We start from the raw sequence: 18,278 nt of genomic DNA, 5'->3' as shown, positions 1-18,278 counted from the left end.
CTTTTTGACTCCATAAATTGGATTGCTGACGACGATCGATCGCGTTGACCAATTCTGATCATTATGCGAATTGAGCACGATTATAGTGAGCAATTCTGATAAACAATTCATGGTAACTGGATGTCACGATTCATCGTGACAATCAATTTTGACGATGATAATTACGACGACGGATTCTGAGTTCCGACGATCGACGAGATCTTCGGTTCGGGCGAGGCGCTGCGGTCACGTGACTCGAGGGTGGCGTCGCCGCGGTAACCGCGGAGGTCAGAGCCGTCGGAACAGAGCGCCGTAGGAGTCGGGTTCCGAGCGGCGGCGGGCGCCGTACCGCAGGACCGCGGCGCCGACGGCGTACTTCCTGTTCACGTGCGGCGGGGGGGCGGAGTCGCCGCACAGCTGTCGCCGACGGCAACCGTTGATCAGCGTCTCCAGGACTAACGGGCCTGACGGACAGACAGACAGACAACAAGTTTCAAAGTAAGGTTTCAAATTAGGGGGAGAGTTTGAAAGTAGGCTTTCAAAAAGCCTACTTTCAAATTAGGGTTTCAAAACAGGTTTAAAAATGGGGATAGGGTTTCAAGACAGGGTTTCAAACAGGTTGTATGGTTTGAAAGTAGGGTTTTAAGACAGGGTTAGGGATTCAAATGAGGGTTTCCAAACCAGGTAGGGTCTCAAAAGAGGGGTAAGGTTTGAAAGTCAGAGTTAGGGTTTCAAATTGGAGTTGGGCTTTCAAATTAGGGTTTGAAAACAGCTGCGATTGACTGGCGACCAGTTCGGGGTGTTCCGGCACGCCCGCCTCGAGAAGCGCTACGGAAAATGGGAGGTTTGAAAACAGGGTTAGGGTTTCAAACCAAGGTTACTGGTTCAACCTTTTACTAGGGTTTCAAATTAGGGTCGGAGTGTGAAATTTGGTTTAGGCTTTGAAAAAGCCAATCTTGAAACCTCAACGCAGGCTTGAACCGTCATTGAAAACCCTTAAAACCCTATCCCAGGCTGACTTTGAAATTCTAAACTGAAACCCTAACCCGGCCCGGACCGCGACAGACCGAGGCTGCGCCTGCCGACGACGATCCCGCCGACCAGCGGGGGCAGCAAACCCAAGTTGCCGGGACCGGGATTTCCGCGGGAGACGATCCGGAACAGTCCGCTCGCCAGACTGTGGATGAAGAGCGCGTGCACGCCGCATCCGCTGGCGGACGCGCGGACGGTTAGTGACTGCGGTTCTCGCTTCCGACCGCAGGGTGGCGGGATTTTACCAGCTCAGAGGTTGGCTCTTGTTCAGCTCACAAACGGGAAACGTCTCTAAAGAAAGCAAAACCAGAACCGTGACGTCATCACTCACACGAGCACGAGGATCCGATTAGTCACAAAAACATGATTACGACTCTCCCCGTTTTCGACGACTTCCCCATGTCTTTGCTTTTTTTGTCAATGTCTTTCCTTCACAAATTCCTTGTGTGTTTTGGACATACTTGGCAAATAAAGATGATTCTGATTCTGATTCTGATTCTGATGTCCACCAACTTCAACATACTCGCCAAATTCAGGCTCCAATTTTTCTCCTTGCAAATTTCGCACCTTATCACCAAATAACTTCACATTCGACCCCCCCAAAAATGTTCCCATTAAACATTCAGAATGTTCAGCTCGATCCGAATTTCTTCAAAAGCCATTTAGACATTTCAAAAATTCCCACATTCACCAAATTCAACAAGTTGCACATTTTCCCTCATTAAGACATATTCCATATTATTCCCTCCTCCTTTTCCCTTTCTTAACTGATTCAAACCGTTCCCGCCGAAATTCCCACATTTCGACCTCTTCGACACGAATCCCGACTTCTACAATCTTGCTTGAGTTGATTCAAAATCCCGAAATTCCCACGTCGAGACCCGTTGGACATGAGCGGCTTCTTGATCACGCCAAGACGCTTACCGACGTCCTCCAAGCGTTCCACCCACACGATCATCATCTCGGATTTGTGACGGTGTTCGGACGATCTTTGAACCTCTGGCTCCGCCTCCTCCCCGCGCGTTGACCCGTCGGCTGCAAACACACAAAAAAGGAAAGATGTGAAAAGTCAAAGGGATTTCTTTTACACACTGGCGACACGGCGGCCGACCGGTTAGCACATCCCCCTCACAGTCGTGAGGTCGCGGGTTCAAATCCGCCCTCGCCTGTGTGGAGCTTGCATGTTCTCCCCGTGCCCGCGTGGCTTTTCTCCGGGCGCTCCGCTTTCTTCCCACATCCCCAAAACGATGCATGAATTGGAGACTCTAAATTGCCCGTAGGTGTGACTGTGAGTGCGAATGGTTGTTTGTTTCTATGCGCCCTGCGATTGGCCGGCGACCGGTTCTGGAGGCGTACCCCGCCCCCCCCCCCCCCGCCTCCCGACCCGAGTCAGCTGGCATCGGCGCCGGTACGCCCGCGACCCGAGTGAGTAGAAGCGCGACGCAAAATTGATGGATGGATTTTACACTGTCGATGTTGATGATGACTAAGGTTCGAGAAGTACAGTTTCTGGGTTAGGGCTTCAAGTCAGGGTTTCGAGACAGTTTTGGGATTCGAGCGAGCCTTAGGGTTCCCGGTTAGGGTTTCAAATTAGGGCTTCGAAACGAAGCTAGGATTTCACAGTAGGGTTTCGAGCCACGGTTAAGATTTCAAGCCTGGGTTTTAAGGTTAGACTTTCAAATTAGGGTTTGACGCCTGTGTTGGGGTTCCAAACAAGAGTTGGGGTTTCAAGCCAGGGTTAGGGTTAGAAACATGTGTTAGAGTTTCAAATTAGGGTTTCAAGAATGGGCTATGGTTTCAAAAAGCTGTTAGGGTTTTAAAGGCTGGGTTAGGGTTCAAAACAAGAGTTGGTGTTTCAAATTAGGGTTTCATGTCAAGGTTAGGGTTTTAAGCTAAAGTTAGGGTTTCAAATCTGGGTTTTAAGAATGGTCAAGTTGAGGTTTGAGGCCTATGTTGGGCGTTTAAATTAGGGTTTCAAGTCAAGGATAGAGTTTCAAAGTAGGGTTTCAAGCCAGGGATGGGGTTTCAAGCATGGGTTATGGTTGAAATGAAATGAAATTAATGTTTCAAGCCTGTGTTGGGACAGTCGAAACGACTTGAAACCCCAATTTGAAGAAGGTGAGAGTTTCAAATCAAGTCAAGTTAGGGTTTCAAGAGTACTTGTTGAGTGCTTTCCCATCCTGACGTGCGATGACGACGAGGCAACGACGAAGGTGACGTCCGTCAGGGCGTCGTCGTACTTGAGGACGAAGCGATCGCCGTCGAACGCGCCGCCGCCGCTCTGCCCCAACGCGGCGGCGAAATCTTCCAGGCGGAAGGGCAAAGCTCAGGCCACCTGTCGCCAGATCACAGGCGGCGGACGCTAACCTTGATGCTAACGCTAACCTACGCTCTCCCGTCCGCGTGCCGCCGGCCGGCCCAGACTGGACAGGAAGTCCAGGAAGTGACGAGAGACGGTGCGGCGGGACTCCACGTTCTGTAAAATCTACAAAAGGGACAAACGGGTTTGCTCCAGTGTTCAAGTTAGGGTCTCAAAGTAGGGTTTCAAGCCTGGGTTGGGCTTTCAAATAAGGTTGTTTGAGCCAGGGTTCGTGTTTCAAAGTACTTTTTGATGCTTGGCTTACAGAGTTGCGAGTTAGAATTTCAACTTTGGGTTGCAAGTTAGTTTGTCATGCCAATCTTTCAAAGTACGGTGACTGAAAAGTGCACGTAGACCTCAATTGCCGTCTTCTGTCCTGCCCTCACATAGAAGACGAAGGCCGATTCCTGGGTTCTGGACGGGAGGCGGTCCAAACGTCTCAGGTCCTCGTAGAATCCTGGCAAGGACGCGTCCAGAGACACCAACTGAGCCGGAACACCCCTGCTACCGGGATCCTGCACCGGCAGTGCACAGGGGTTCAAAGTGGGGTTTCAAGACTGGGGTAGGGTTTCAAATTGAGGTTTCAAGCCAGGTTTAGGTTTTAAAGTGGGATTGATGTTTTTTGGGTTTTTTTTTTTTTTTTTTCTTCAAAGGTACCTTCAGGGTCTCAGGAGTCACCAGGCCCAAGTGGGATAGGAAGAGCCTTGCAGTCTGGACGTGAGTGACAGGACGGGGCGGAGGAGGCGTACACGCTGTCATGGCACCAGACTGGCGGGGCTCTGCCTCCACCCTCTGCTGTCGCTCCAAAGTTCCTCGCAGATGATCCAAATGCCGCTTCACCTGACAGACCACAACAGTAGCATCATTCCACAACTTTGTCACTCAGCTGGTTTGAAGGCACCTAACCCCCGAGCGGTTTCTGAAGGCACCTGAACTCTCAGCATATTCTGTACCAGACCACTCAGCAGTTTCTAAAAGCACCTGGCCCCCTAGCAGGCTCTAAAGGCACACGGCCCCACAGAATCATCTATACCGGACCTCCTAGCAGGTTCTGAAGACACCTGACTTCCCAGCTTCTTCTGTACCTGAACCCCCTCTCACCTCCTCAGTCAGCCCCTCCCAGAGGTCAGGAATACTGTGGTCTGCTGGAACCAGAGGAACTGTGTTGATGTTTTCCAGAAGCATCTGATTTTTTACACCAGTCCCGCAGTGTGATATCCTAGCATGCACCTGGGCTTCACTGCTAATTTCCTGAGGGCTGACTGCTTTCTGCACAGAAAAATGAAGATGAATGGTCAGATATCTAGTGCAAGATGATGTGTTTGGTCCTCACACACCTTTGGGCTCATCTTTACCTGTCTGGGCTGAAGGCGGTGCTGGAAATTCCAGGAGTGACGTGAAAACTGCCCGCGGATCAGCACCGTGAGTGACGGGCATGACGCAGAACCTGCACACGTCAATCATTCCAGCAAAAATAACAATCAGATCCTATTTTGTTGCTGTTGTTGTTGTTTATTAGGTATGAATGTCTCCTGGATCTCGTGGACCATGGGAACACACCTTTTTCAGGTCCCTGATCTTGTTCCAGAAATCCCAGGATTACAGAAGCATCCAAAGCAAAATATCGGAACTTTTTAAGGCTGCTGTCATCCGGACCAGAGCAGCCAATCAGTGCGTCCTCGTTCAAAGAGCTTCCGAGGGACGGAGACGCTCCAGACACCTGCATGATGCTGACATGTGGATGAGACGAAACCTGAGACCAGGAAGCGTTCTGACATGCCGTGATAACTTTTTCAGAAAGCGGAGACTATCGAGTTCAATTGGTAGGACAAGTGGACTTCACATTCTTCAACAGGTCTTCGACAAGTTCTCAACGAGTCTTCAATGGAGACAAAGGTGAAGGTTGATGTCTTCAGCAGCTTTTAACGTCGTCAACAAGTCGCCAATGGAGAAGACGAAGAGACAACAAGTAATCAACAGGTCTTTATGAAGTTGTCAACAAGTCTTCATCAGGTCTTCAATGAGTCTTACATGGAGACAAGGATGAAGGTTGGGGTCTACAGGAAGTTTCCACTAGTCTTCAACAAGTTTTCATCAAGTCTTTCGAGAAATTCCTAACTCCACTCAACTTTATTCATAGAGCACTTTAACACAACCACGGCTGCACACAAAGTGCTGGACGTTACACACCAATCAAACATAGAAAAACTGTTTCATCTAGGACAAATTAAAGGATTACTCACAACGTTAAAAACAATAAAAGACGAAAACAGTGCAGAGTCTCATGCTGAGTTGAAAGCCAAAGAATAAAAAGACGAGTTTTGAAAACGAAATAGTCTAATGTTCACGGGGAAATTGTTCCAAAAAGATGGACTGGCAACGGACAAAGCTCCAACCCCTCCGAGCGGTTTGCTTTGTCCTTGCTACCTCCAGGAGCGTCTGGTCAGCTGACTTGAGGCAGGTTGAGGTCTTCAAAGAGTTTCCACAAGTATTCATCAAGTCTAAAACAAGTCTTCAATGGAGACAAAGATGAAGATTGAGGCCTTCAAAATGTTTCTAGAAATCTTTATCGAGTCTTCTACAAGTCTGCATCAAGTATTCATCAAGTGCTCAACAAGTCTTCAGTGGAGACAAATGAAGATTGAGGGTTAGGGTTAGTCAACAAGTCTTCATCAAGTCTTTCACAAGTCTTTAATGGAGACAAAAATGAATGCTGCAAAGCTGGAGTGTGTTTGTTCTCCTTACCAGTTGAGCGTGACCTCAGCCGCCTCCTTCACTCTCAGAGAGACGGGATTCAGTTCTTTCGCCTCTCGACACCGTACTTCCTCTTCCTGTCTGGACTTGCTGCCTGACACGCCAAGCTCCACGATCTCCAGAAGCTCCAGCAAAGACTCCTTGACACGAACACACACATGGACGCTAGTTAGCTACTGGGCTAGTTAGGACCTGACACCGAGTTCTCAGCGGAGACCTGGTCTTCCAAGATGTCGGGGTGTCTTGTGAGCCAGATGCTGAGGCAGTGAAAGGCCGCCACAATAATGGAGTGAAGATCTCTGGAGTGAAGCGGAGGAGGACGACCGCACTGGAACTCGATGTAGCGACAGACCGAGATGACCGCTTGCTTTTTTCCCCGCTCGGCCGCGCTCACCTCTACTCTGGCCAGTCCTCCCAAAACCTCCATTGTCGCCAGACAAACTGCTGAGTCGTCCCTCCAATGGGCGTTGAGATGTTGAGTCAGCAGATGCACAAACTCCACCCACAGCGCGGCCGCCGAGCTTGATTGGTGGGCTGGTTACCATGAAAACACACACAGTAGTCAGTAGGTGAACTGGAATATAGCACGGAAACACTGTAAACAAACTTCACTCACTGGATCTGTCGGTGCGTTTGGTCTTGCCGTGTCCTGCGTGGTGAATTTGTCCGGCAGTCTCCATCAGAGCACAGTCCTGAACCAGAGCCAAGATGGCCGCTGCAGAGAAATCCGTAAATGCGGGCACACATCATTCAACCAATAGAAATGGACGATCACCAACCGAGGAGCATCTGCGTGTTGGTACTGTCACTCTCTGTCCTCAGAGAACCAATAAGCATACTGAAGAGGCGGGGCTTCAGGGACCGGACACTTTCGGTGGGGACTTCATCGGCACCGGCATCCGGCAGCGGCTGAGGATGCAACGGAAGCTCAACGTCAGCCTGACAGAAGCTCAATGTTAGCGGAAGACAAAAAACTGAAAGTCACCTCCAGCTGTACACAAGGGCAATGTGGACAAGAACGATCGGTCATGTAGACGTGTGACAGACGCATGATGTGGATATATGGACATGAAAAGACATAAAGTGACAAGAATTCAAAGGTACTGCACCACCAGCTGGACCGGTCCAAACTGCTGGGGGAGAGGCAAAAGTGACAACAGCACCAAGATGGAAGCCCGCCGCAAGTGCACCGGGCTCACAAAGGCCCTGAAGCTCAGCAGCTCCCTGGGACACAGACACATAATGGACACTATATGGGAAAGAAGTAATTGGTGTCAAGAACTTACAGTGGTACCGGAACCTTCACTAAGATGCTGAATTTGTTCTGTGAACAACTCCCGCCAATTGTGAGGGTTTATTGGACTGTAGTCTGTCATGTTGCGGTAGTGCTGGTATATGAGTACTGTGTACTGTACGTATGAGGTTTATGAGGTTTTTGTTTTTTGGTGGCGTCACCTTTGCAGCAGAACCTTCTCCAGGACGCAGATAAAGGAAGGGAGCAGCAGGTTGACTCCAGGCAGGTCACAGCAGAACAACGACGATGAGTGGAGGAGGATGGCGGACACGACAGGAGGGCTGAAGTCCTCGGACACCCGCAGACCCTGGAGGAGGACCGCGTAGAACCTGGACGGTGGACACGGGAGGAACCACACGCAATTGAGGATATCACATGGCCCGATGACAAATCTTCAACAAGACTCAAGTTTCTTGAATTTTGCTGAAGTTTTGATTCTTTGAATTGCTGAGTATTGAATCTTTGAACATCTGATTCTGTGAATCTTTGAATCTCAATCTCAATGTTTAAATCTTGAAAACTTTGAATCAAATCATCAAGTTTTCCACATTTTCATCAATTCTTCGACAACTCTTTGACAAGTTTTCATCAAATCTTCAAGCCTTCTATAAGTCTTCTACAAGTCGTCAACAGTTCTTTGCTCAGACCACACCTATTTCAGGAGCTCCATTGACGGACTATTTGGAAGAGCGAGTAGTACTTTTCCACCCACCAGAAGATAGACAGTTACACACCTGGACAGGTACACAGGAAGGACATCTTCTGAGGTTTTCTTACAGGAGAAAATCCGACAAAGTGTCCCGCAGGCCTCAGCTCGCCCATCTTCCCAGCGCTCTGATACCACACGCACACTTCTTTTTATCATACGTACACACATCTACCTGTTGGGCGATGTTTGCTACTTGGTACCGACCACTAGGAGCAGAGTCTTTGCCAACAAGGGCGGCGTCAAACAGGCAGAAGCCAAACACGTGAAGCAGCGAGTCCACGCTGCCCCTCAGGGGGGATGGGGGACCACGGGGGGACGAGTACAGCGCCCAAGAGAACGCAGGAAGAACAGAAGAGGACTTCCACAGATGGAGGGAAGGGGATGTCTGTGGAGAGGAGATCCCAACACAGGACACGTGACATGGACATGAAAAGGCATGAGACATGGACACGCGGACAAGAAAAGACGTGTGGCGTCTATTCACCTGTGATGATCCTATCTGAGGTTTCCCGGCGGCCTTGGAAATGTTTGATGTCTTCTGTCGAGCGTGCGGTGGAGGCGGTGATTTGCTGGGCATGCTCGGTACGTTGACGGGGGTCGGAGGAGCACTTCCAGAACGAGGACGCGAGACACCTGAGGGGACCACCAGAAAGGTTCTACAAAAGTCGACGGGGATTGACCAATCAGGAGGCTCGGAGCTGAGGCATTGTTGCCTACCGTAGGAGGGAATTCTGTCTTTGAAAGGACTTCGGGTGACAGCGACACCTGAAGAAGAAAAACCGTGTGACCAAACACAGGTGAGAAGCTTCAGCTTATTCAGGATCACTTCATCTGGCTTTACCGAGAGAAGGGAGGCGGGCTCTGAAATGGGTTCCGGTTGAAAGTCCTGGAGGAACGCGAGCGAGAAAAGAAGAGGTGACAAGGTGAACAGACACGTGACGTGGACATGTGAGGACTTCGAAAGACGCAGCCGATGGTCAGATTGCTACCCGTGTTTATCAGCACGCGCTCCCCTGGTTCTCCGCAGACCACGGAGACACCTGCGGGAACACAAGCCGATCGTCACCACAAAACGGTCTCGGTTGTTTCGGTTTCTGTCGAGTACCCAGAAACGCGTCCGCCAGTCTACTGATCGTCGTCATTGCCGCGAGGAAGACGTCCTCCCGGTCCGGAGGCGCTGGGCCGTCCAGCGGTGGACGCCTCAGGTCTGCAGGATTGCTGAGGGACACGGAGGACTGTTTGACTCGTCGTGAAGGACGTTTGCAGACCGCAGGACAGAGATGATCCATCATCGTGCTGTTACCCGAGCAAATGCAGGAACCTGAACCAGGTCTGGAGGGTGACCTGGTGGTCCATGTCTTCAGGGATCAGCGCGGCGTCCTCATCCGGGACCTTAAACCGAGGGAAGGCGGGACCGAAACTCAGGCGCAGCGACCTGCACACGCAAAGGCGGTGACGAAGGCGCTCCGTCCCGGTCCGGAGGACGGACGCTCACCTGGACGTTAGAGCGGAGACTACCCGTGTCCACTGGTCCAGTACGGCGGGCTGAAACCTCCACGCGGTCATCATCTGTCTCCACGACAGCCAGAAGGACCGAGGAGGGAAACAGCGGGCACAGGACACCAGACTAACCTGGAACAGGACCTCCACCGATGACAGGGACAGCTGCTGACATGCGGCTGAACGGAGATGAATGAATGGCTGAATGGATGACAAATGGCTGACTGGATAAGGCCGAGGGGCGGAATGACGGATGGGTGGACTCGATGGACGAATGACTGATTGATGGATAGATGAATAGATGGCTAAATGGATGACGGATAAATAAATGAGTGGACGGACGGATGGATGAATGCGTGGCTAAATTGATGATGGATCCTTGCACGGATAAAAGAATGGATGACGAGATGAACGGATCGATGTACGGATGATGGTGAATGGGTGGACGACGACGACGCCGATGATAAATTGATGATGGGCGACGGTACGGACGAATGACTGAATGAATGAACGGATGAACGTTAGGAGGGTCCGTCGCCTACGTGCTGAGGTGGGCGTGGCCAGCACCGACTGGTTGACGCAGAGCAGGAAGTGAAGCAGCATCTCCCAGGTGTCCCCGCTCACGCCAGCGCCCTCTCTGGCCAGCAGCTGAACTGCACACAGCACCCGCTGGCAGACGGACGCGTACTGCGGACCCGATCGCTCCGACCTGAACGGGACCCCTCGCGTGAGTCCACTTTGCTCCAAGGAGATGAGCGCTGCATTCAGGTTTTGTACCTGGGCAGGAACAAGGTGCGCAGGTGTCTGAGGATCTTCCGGACGTACACGTTGGGCTCCTTGACGACCGGCGGCGGGATGGAGTCTCGCGGGGACACCAGAACCGTCATCCAGTGGGCGTAAATGTCCACGCACGCACGCAGCGTGGCGCAGTCCAGCGGGAGGCTCAGACCGAAGCACAAAACCTCCAGAGTCCACTTCACCTGACGGCGGCAGAGTTTCAAGACGGGGGCGGGGGGCCAAACCGAGGACGCGCGCGCGCGCACGCACGCACTGACCTGCGCTTCCGTGCGCAGCGGGCTCCTGCCGGTGGGGGTTCCCAGGTTGGCGCCCAGGGCTGTTACCACGGCAACGGCCACTTCTCTCGCCTCACTGGTCGGGAAGCAAGCCAGTACGCTGACGTGGCTCCGCCCACTGCGAGCTGATTCTGATCGGTCCATGTGGGCCGGACGGGACGACCGATGATTTACTATAAGATGGAAAACAAAAGTTACAAAGTCAAAAGAGACGCGAAAAAGTGAACGCGTTAACGTCATGATGTCATCAGCGAGCTCTGTTGCGATTGGTGGAGGCAGGGAGTCTCTTGGGGAGGCCATGTTAGTTGGGTATCAAGCGCAAACACTGTGTCAAGGCAAGGCTACAGTTTCAAACGACGGATAGGGTTTTAAAGTATTTCAAGATATGGGTAGGGTGTCAAGTTAAGGTCCAGGATTTTTACAATCTGGGTTTCTGACGTTGGTCGGGCTTTCAAGTCAAGGCTAAGGTTTCGAATTAGGGTTGCGGATTTCTTGCACGGGTGATGGTTTCAAATTCAACTTTCAAGCCACTGGTTAGGGTTTTCAACGTGTTTCTCATGCGCAGGAATTCAAGGTCAGGGTGTGAAGGTCAGGGTGCGAAAGAGGTGTGTACTGCATGTCGTCGACGTGTCGACAGCCAGACACGCCCGCGCGAGATGTGCCTGTCGTCTTTCCCTTCCACATTCGTCCACATTCGAAACCTCGGAGACAAACCCAAGTGAAAGCGGGACCTCGAACTCACCTGCTCGCTGCCGGCGGCGACTTTGCAGCCTGCCGGGGAAGGACACGCCCCCCGCCCCCCGCCCCTGTCCAACGGTCACGTGACGAGGCCGCCGTTGACTGTCAACACGCACGTTGCCGACCAAAACGCGCATGACGTCACTGAATGACTCTTCGAACAAGGCTTTCAATTCGGGATTAGGGTTTCAAATTAGGGCTCCAAGTCAAGAGGTAGCGGTTCAAATGAAGGGTTGAGTCAAGTTTTCGGGTTTGAAGTCAAGGGGTTACTTGGGGTTTGAGTTTTGTTCTCTCCGATCTTGTTTTCTTTATGATTCCACTTGAAAAGCCAAAATACGGCACTCATCCACGGTTGGCAAAAATCTGTTTGCAGGTTTACACGTGTCGTCGTCCGTGTGCCCGCTAGAGGGCGCCGCTGCCTTAAATGCCACGCAGTTCGTACGGGTAGGGTTCCAACCGTGGCTTCGTTGGCGCGTCAGCCGAGGGATAAGGTGTCAAATTAGGGTTTCAAGTTGAAGCATCAATTTGGGTTTTAAAATGGGGTTTGAATTTAGCGTTACACATTACGTGTCAAGCAGGATTAAGGTTTCGGCTAAGGTTTCTGGCTTCGGGTGGTTAGGGTCGCGCTAAGGTTTGGAAAACATACAAAATACACACACGGAACATGAACCCGCGTTGCGCACACGCACGCGATACACGCAGAATCACGAAAGCACACAGATGCAGAAACACAAATACAGACACGATCGGATTTGTTGTAAAGGTGATGATGATGATGATGATCTGACGTTTTTATTTCTGCATGTCATAAAGGCTCAAACGAGGTTCGGGTTTCAAAAACAGGTTTCCGAGCCAAGGTTAAGGTTTCGAGTTAGGGTTAGGAATTAGGGTTTCAAGCCATGGTTAAAACTTCAAATTTGGGTTTCCAGCTTGGAATAAGGTTTCAAGTTAGGCTTAGAAGTCTCTGTTAGGGTTTCAAGGCTGCATGAAGAGGTGGAAGTTGCTTCTGGCGAACTCGTGATGTATGCTCTCCAGCAGGGCGTCGTCCTGGCGCGCGCCCTCGGCGTCGGTCCCGCGCGCGGCGGCGTCGGGCGGCCGCGTCGGGCGACGCTGCGGCTGGCGAAGCTCCGGCGTGTACGTGAAGCTGAAGGCGGTGCGGTAGAGGACGCCGTCGCACCGTCGCCGCAGAGAGATGGGCACCGTCACCGCGCCGCTGTGACAACGACCTCCTTGACCGCCGTTGCCACGACAACCACACCGCAACACGCACACGTCAGGAACCACGCATACGAGGGACTTCGCGGACCTACGCACAAGAAGTTCAATGAGCAGGTTTTGAGCCAAGGTTCAGGTTTCAAAGTCAGGCTTCGAGTCAGGCTTTGAGTCTAAAGTGAGGGTTTGAAGCCCGGGTTAGGGTTTCAAATAAGGGCTAGGGTTTGAAATTAGGGTTTCATGCCACAGTTAGGATTTCAAAGTTGGGCTTCAAGCCGGGTTTAGGGATTCAAAGTAAGGTTTCGAGCCAGGGTTAAGGTTTCAAATAAGGAATGAGGGTTTTAAGGTAGGGTTTCAAGTAAGGGTTAGGCTTCAAAAGTTAGGTTCTAGGCCTGGGTTAAGGTGTCATAGTAGACCTTAGGGTCGGGGTCAAAAAAATGAGGCCTTGATGCCTGTTGTCGAAATTTCAAGAAGGTTTTGGGTTTGCAATAATATAACGCTACACTTTATTCCCAGATGCCTTTCTGAGCACCCGAGGTCACCTTACAAAGCAGATAAGCAACAACAACAAAAAGTTAGCAAGGCAGAAGTGGGTGTCATCCAGTGGAAAATGAGCTTGCATTCCATTCACCCAAGATACATTCGAAACAGAAGAAGGCCAAGAGCAGAACCCTGCGGAACACTGGAAGTCACAGGAGATGAGCAGGATTTGACAGATTTGAGCCCGATGGACCGAGTGCGTCGAGAAAGCTAGCATGTGAAGGGCGTGTCTGTGAATCCAGTGGGGGTGAGGCTCGCCCGTTCTGTCGGGGAGGATCCCGCGTGAGACGCTGGCAAAAGTCTACGAGAATGAGAACTGCTAGGAGTCCGGAGTCCGCCGCCACCGGTGGCTCATTGGAGATTTGACACAAAGCGCATTGAAATTGTTTGTCAAGCTTCGTGTGAGGCAGGTGGGCGCGAGCCGGAAATCTCGCCGTCGTTCAGCTCGGACGAGGACGGGATTCTAAAAAGTCTTGAAAGACGAATGCTACGTTCACACCGGACCCCGAGACCACTTTCGCCTTGTGTCACTCGCACTCGTTACTTTTACACACCGAACGCGCAGTCGCTTCTTTTGCGCCGCATCGATAAGCTCCTCCCACCTCGATCCTTTGCGCGCGAGACGCCCCGCCCCGCCCCGCCCCGCCCCCCGGCCTCCCTGGCCGGTCTCTTTGAATTTCTTTTTCTTCCGAGGTCACCGCCCTCGCGCCCTCGCGACCGTAAGCGAATTTGGCTTCCTCGCCCACAAAAGACTTCACGTACGTGTAAAACAACACGCAAAAAGAAAAGAGCACTCTGCAGCGTGCAAATTCTGCAGTCCCGGACGTCCAACTTCAGCCGGCCTCTCGAAAGCAAACATAACGTTAACTGTAAGTAACGATTGTTTTCCCCGTGAGATGAATATTTCCGAAAACCTCCATTGTCGTCGTTATGAGACCCCAGCGTGCACGTTTGGCTCACAAAATGCTGCAGTCTCTTTTGGAACTTACAGGAAATGCAACCGAGCTCTTCTTGAAATCTTCATTTTGAAGGATTTAGTTTTCTTTTCACATTTGAGCTTTTTGGCTGCTAAATGTACTTAAAAGAAGATGAAACCATTCGATCTTTAACGATTCAACCTGGTCACGCGTTATTTCCGGTCTCGGTCTCGGACAGGACGGTGTTGAGGACAACGGCGGAAGTGTCCGACCGGGCTGCAGGGAAATCAGTTTCACGCCAGAGGTAAGGTTCCAAAGTTGGGTTTCGAGCGAGGGTTACGATTTCCAGTTCGTCAGCATAAAGAGGTGGAAGTCGGGGTCAGGCTCTCGGGTTCCTAACTGAGCCACAGAGGTCCGCCCTGCGGACGGCGGCGCTGCGCAAACACGGCCGCCGCCCGTCCGCCGCCGCCGAGCTTGGGCATATTTGCTTCGTCTCGCTGCGGTCGGCGATGCGGAGCGGGCCGGAGGCGGCGGAGGGGGAAGCGAAATGTTCGGCTTTCAAATGGAGGCTTACGGTTTCAAAGTAGTCAAGTTTTATAAATTCAATGTTTGAAGCTCAGGTTTAGAGCGCGCGTGAGGGTTTTAAGGGTTGGAGATTGGGGTTTCAAGGATTTCGAAGCCGGGTTTCAAACAACGGTGAGGGTTTCGAGCGGTTTACAATTTCCATTCGGGTAACGACTAAGACGAGACTTTCCAGTTGTATGTTTTCAAAGTGACATCGGTTTGTACTCCATTTGCAGTTTGTATTTTGTCTCGTTTGGCTGCGGTCGCCCAACTTACTTGAACACGGTGTCGGCCTCGCTGGCGCCGAAGCAAACTTTGAGGTGAGGCCCGAAGTTGTCGCCGTGGAGCTCCAACGTGGCCACGTGCCCGCCGCCGCTCAGCTTGGGAGACAGACGGACGGAGGACTGTCGAGTATTGCGAAGGAGTGAATGAGTTTGGACAAAACATCGATGCGTGGACGGGAGGTATTGAAGGTTCAAAGATGGAACGAGTGAACGCAAGCGATGTATTCCATCCATCCGTGCGTTTCGTGAGCCGCTTCGCCTCGCCTGTGCCGGCCGTCGTCATCGGACAGGAGGCGGGGTACGCCCTGAACGGGTTGCCGGCCAATGGCGGGGCACACAGAAACAAACAACCCTTCACCCCTACGGGCAATTTAGAGTCTTCACTGAACCCACGAGCATGTTTGGGGGATGCGGGAGGAAAGCGGAGTTCCCGGAGAAAAGCCACGCAAGCCCGGGGAGAACATGCAAACCCCGCGTGGGCGGGGCCGGCGCTCGGACCCCGGTCCTCGCAACTGTGAGGCAGACGTGCCGAACGGTCGTCCGCCGTGCCGCCGAAATCGATGTTTTGCATGATGTAAATGAACGAATGGACGAATGGACGTGTTCATTCGTTCATTCGCAGTTCATCTTGTGGATGACAAATGAAGGCTCCAATGTTGAATGAGTGAATCAATCATGTGGAGTATCGATGTGGACCGAATGAATTAGGCGGGGCATTGATGTGCTGTGGATAAATGAATGTGGAGCACTGACCTCTTATGAATGAATGAGGACTGCTGACGTGTTTGAGTGAGTGAATGAATGCATATGAAGCTTTGAATGTTGACCGAACGCATGGGTGAACGTGTTGCATTACAATGCCATGAAAGAACAAATGAATGGACCGACCGACTGAATGAATGAATGAATGTCGAACAAGTGAACGCATCGGAGTATTGACATGTTTGCGGAGCACATACACGTTGGGGATAAACGAGTTTGACCGAACGAACGCATATGACGGCTTGAACGTCGTACGAAAGAATGAATGAGTTGAAAATGAACGAGCGAGCGTGTGACTGACTTCCAGGCCGGCGACGTCGGGAAACGGCGTGACGGGCGTGCGGACGCCGGCGGCGTCTCCCTGGCAGAAGGCGAATTCCACCACCTCCACGCCGATGACGGTCCAGCACGAGCCGTCGTTCAGGAGCGCTCGGCCGGCCTCCCGCTCGCTGGACGCCGCCTGCGAAGGGGAGAAGGTTGCTCATGTACTGCTGCTCAGTTCATGTCGGAGAAGATTAGCTTTCTGGAAACACGTAAACACGTGCGCGCGCACAATTGCCATTTAAAGTGTCCCATTCATGATTGAAAACTTCAAAGTCAAGGCTCCGCTGTTAAACGGTCCCGACCGATACGGCAAAATGGCTGACCGCGTCGGGTCGAGGCCACGCCCCCCCCCCCGGCGCCCACCCGGTGCAGCGCGACGGCGTCGTTGGCGACGGCCAGGAAGGCGCGCGGCGACTCTCGCATCTCCAGGGCGCATTTGTGCAGCTGAGACACGGGCTCGTCCACGCACGAGACGACGTGCTGCTTGTTTACCTTCCGGATCACCTCAAGACAAAACAAACAAACAACAACAAAAACACGGTCACGGAAGGAATTCGAGTCGTAAATGCAATTGGAGGAACTAGCGAAGCTGAAATGATTCATCGAATACTCAATCACGTTCCCAAAAACACATTTAGGGTGTTTTTGAGGGGGGCTGCGACGGATGAATTCTGTTTCCATTCAATGGAGCAAGATGATTCGAAATACTGGAATCCAAGTCGGATCTCAAGACGGCGCAGTATGGACGAAAGGCGTAGTATGCCGTCTGACGATGCGTTTTTCAGTGTTGTCGTAGCAACCCGACGCCGCGCGGGCACGGGAACGTCGGCGTGTGTGTGTTTTGGTTTCCGAGGCCTCGCCGCGACGACGGACATCTGCTTCCGACAGAAAAGCAACGTACGGAAGCACGAAGCCAAAAGGGCTGACGGGCGAAAAGAAAAAAGACAGGAAAACCTCGGCGAAGCGCACAGATACCCAAAAGGCCGAAGGTCAACAGGCAGCCGTAGCGGCCGGGACGGTTCATGACATCATAAGCCGTCCGACACGCCCCCACGTACAAAGCATACGCATGAACAAACGCTTCGTTTTGGCCGCCTACTACGACTGAAGTTGCTGGCGCCAAATTGCTCGTGTGAGACGTTTTCAGTGTTTGGTAACGTAGGCAGCTCGAAGAGGATATTCCGTCACAGGTTACCTGGGTTCTTTTGGCCTCTTTGGAACGATTGCTCCCCCTATGTGTTGTTTAGGGTATGGCAGGCTCACTGATCGACGTGGACGTACCAGGTTGTGTGGCAGCGGCAAACGCCGTCAATTTTGTTCGACATTTTAGTTTAGAATCGTGAATCCTGTTCGGAATTCGTTCGGATCGTCATCAACTACTTTTGGATTTATGGTTGTGGACATTGAGAGCTGATACAAAAGGAGTCTTGGCCAAGGCGTCACCGTGGCGATATAGCATTTGTGTGCGTGTGTTACCATGGGGGGCAGAGTGAGTCCGGTCTCAGTGCACACGAGTTGGACCACAGAACCGTAACAGACGAATCCTTCACTCAGGACAAAGTCGCCTTGATGCTCGGCGCGATGATCCTCCACTACACAAACACGCAAACACACACACGCCTTAGTAAGTTGAACGTGCCCGCACCTCGTGCGCATGCGTGTCATCGTCGCGCGCCGGACGGGCGGACGAGCCGAGCGCGGAGCTGCCGGGTGGTCCGAGGCGGGAGTTGAACAAACACGCGGAGCGAAACACACGAGACGCTTGGAGGCTGGGTGGCCGCTGACTTCTTCACAGCCTCCTTCATCCGTCCTTGCTCCTTTACTCCTTCCCTCGTATCCTTTTGTCATTTCCTTCTTTCCTCGCTTCCTCACTCCTTCCCTTACATCCGTACTCCCCGCTGCTCAACATATCTCGGGTACGCCTGAAGGGCGCCGAGACCACCCGCTGAAACAAAAACCTGACGTGTCGCAAGTCCTCCTCGCCAGTAGTTGGCGCGACACTGCGGCAGTTTGGCAAATCGGCATGTGCGCCGGAAAGAAAAAAATGTCTTAATTGGAATCAAAATTACTAGCGGCATCGGTACTCGCTATCGTATCCGTGAGTACTCGAGAGTCAATACTCGTATTTGTATCGGTCTGAAAAAGAAGGGTGATATCGAGCATCCTGAGTTGCTAATGTCCCCTGATGTCGCTAACATCGCTGACGTTGTTGCTAATACAACGGCTGCGTAATGAAC

The 18,278-nt window shown here is 52.0% G+C and overlaps 3 protein-coding genes across 6 annotated transcripts in view; 1 reads left to right on the top strand and 2 right to left on the bottom strand.

Annotated features, from left to right (window-relative positions):
- Positions 1-265: 265 nt before the first annotated feature.
- Positions 266-17,496, bottom strand: LOC133408276 (ral GTPase-activating protein subunit beta-like). Of its 3 annotated transcripts, none has more exons than XM_061686929.1 (32): positions 17,017-17,496; positions 16,405-16,545; positions 16,019-16,177; positions 10,683-10,873; positions 10,405-10,607; positions 10,170-10,336; positions 9,623-9,806; positions 9,431-9,562; positions 9,233-9,345; positions 9,117-9,167; positions 8,969-9,013; positions 8,845-8,892; positions 8,612-8,760; positions 8,332-8,512; positions 8,153-8,252; positions 7,580-7,747; positions 7,234-7,348; positions 6,904-7,033; positions 6,741-6,839; positions 6,342-6,658; positions 6,116-6,264; positions 4,931-5,100; positions 4,726-4,817; positions 4,472-4,639; positions 4,028-4,210; positions 3,727-3,885; positions 3,397-3,496; positions 3,172-3,315; positions 1,936-2,046; positions 1,257-1,302; positions 1,026-1,189; positions 266-443 (listed from the first exon to the last, which is right to left on the bottom strand). In XM_061686929.1, exons 1-32 carry the CDS (start codon positions 17,063-17,065, stop codon positions 268-270), a joined length of 4,404 nt encoding a protein of 1,467 aa, XP_061542913.1. In that variant the 5' UTR covers positions 17,066-17,496; the 3' UTR covers positions 266-267. The 3 variants fall into 3 exon arrangements, with proteins under 3 accessions (XP_061542913.1, XP_061542914.1, XP_061542912.1); XM_061686930.1 differs by having other exon boundaries at positions 1,047-1,189; XM_061686928.1 differs by having other exon boundaries at positions 10,405-10,873.
- LOC133408283 (recombining binding protein suppressor of hairless-like protein) lies at positions 12,208-15,624 on the bottom strand. The gene is made up of 2 exons (XM_061686941.1): positions 14,948-15,624; positions 12,208-12,744 (listed from the first exon to the last, which is right to left on the bottom strand). Exons 1-2 carry the CDS (start codon positions 15,187-15,189, stop codon positions 12,414-12,416), a joined length of 573 nt encoding a protein of 190 aa, XP_061542925.1. The 5' UTR covers positions 15,190-15,624; the 3' UTR covers positions 12,208-12,413.
- The window catches only part of matn4 (matrilin 4), a 33,282-nt gene continuing 31,424 nt past the window's right edge, over positions 16,421-18,278 (top strand). For both annotated transcript variants that reach the window (XM_061686935.1, XM_061686934.1), the window contains exon 1: positions 16,421-16,793. In XM_061686935.1, the coding sequence (XP_061542919.1) occupies positions 16,706-16,793 (88 nt within the window). In that variant the 5' untranslated portion in view covers positions 16,421-16,705. The remainder of the gene's footprint in view (positions 16,794-18,278) is intronic.

This window comes from Phycodurus eques, chromosome 10 (assembly GCF_024500275.1).
Source record: "Phycodurus eques isolate BA_2022a chromosome 10, UOR_Pequ_1.1, whole genome shotgun sequence".
Classification (NCBI taxonomy): Eukaryota; Metazoa; Chordata; class Actinopteri; order Syngnathiformes; family Syngnathidae; genus Phycodurus; species Phycodurus eques.
The sequence above is the reverse complement of the archived record's forward strand: the minus strand, read 5'-3'. Positions and strand labels throughout refer to the sequence as shown.

Coding starts and splice junctions, on each gene's coding strand:
- LOC133408283 (XM_061686941.1), bottom strand. CDS start 15,189: ATGGATGGAATACATCGCTTGCGTTCACTCGTTCCATCTTTGAACCTT. Junction 12,745..14,947: donor GAGGCCGACACCGTGTTCAA/GTAAGTTGGGCG, acceptor TCTTGTGCGTAG/GTCCGCGAAGTCCCTCGTAT.
- LOC133408276 (XM_061686928.1), bottom strand. CDS start 17,065: ATGAACCGTCCCGGCCGCTACGGCTGCCTGTTGACCTTCGGCCTTTTG. Junction 8,513..8,611: donor CTCAGATAGGATCATCACAG/GTGAATAGACGC, acceptor TCCTCTCCACAG/ACATCCCCTTCCCTCCATCT. Junction 3,316..3,396: donor ACGCGGACGGGAGAGCGTAG/GTTAGCGTTAGC, acceptor TCCGCCTGGAAG/ATTTCGCCGCCGCGTTGGGG.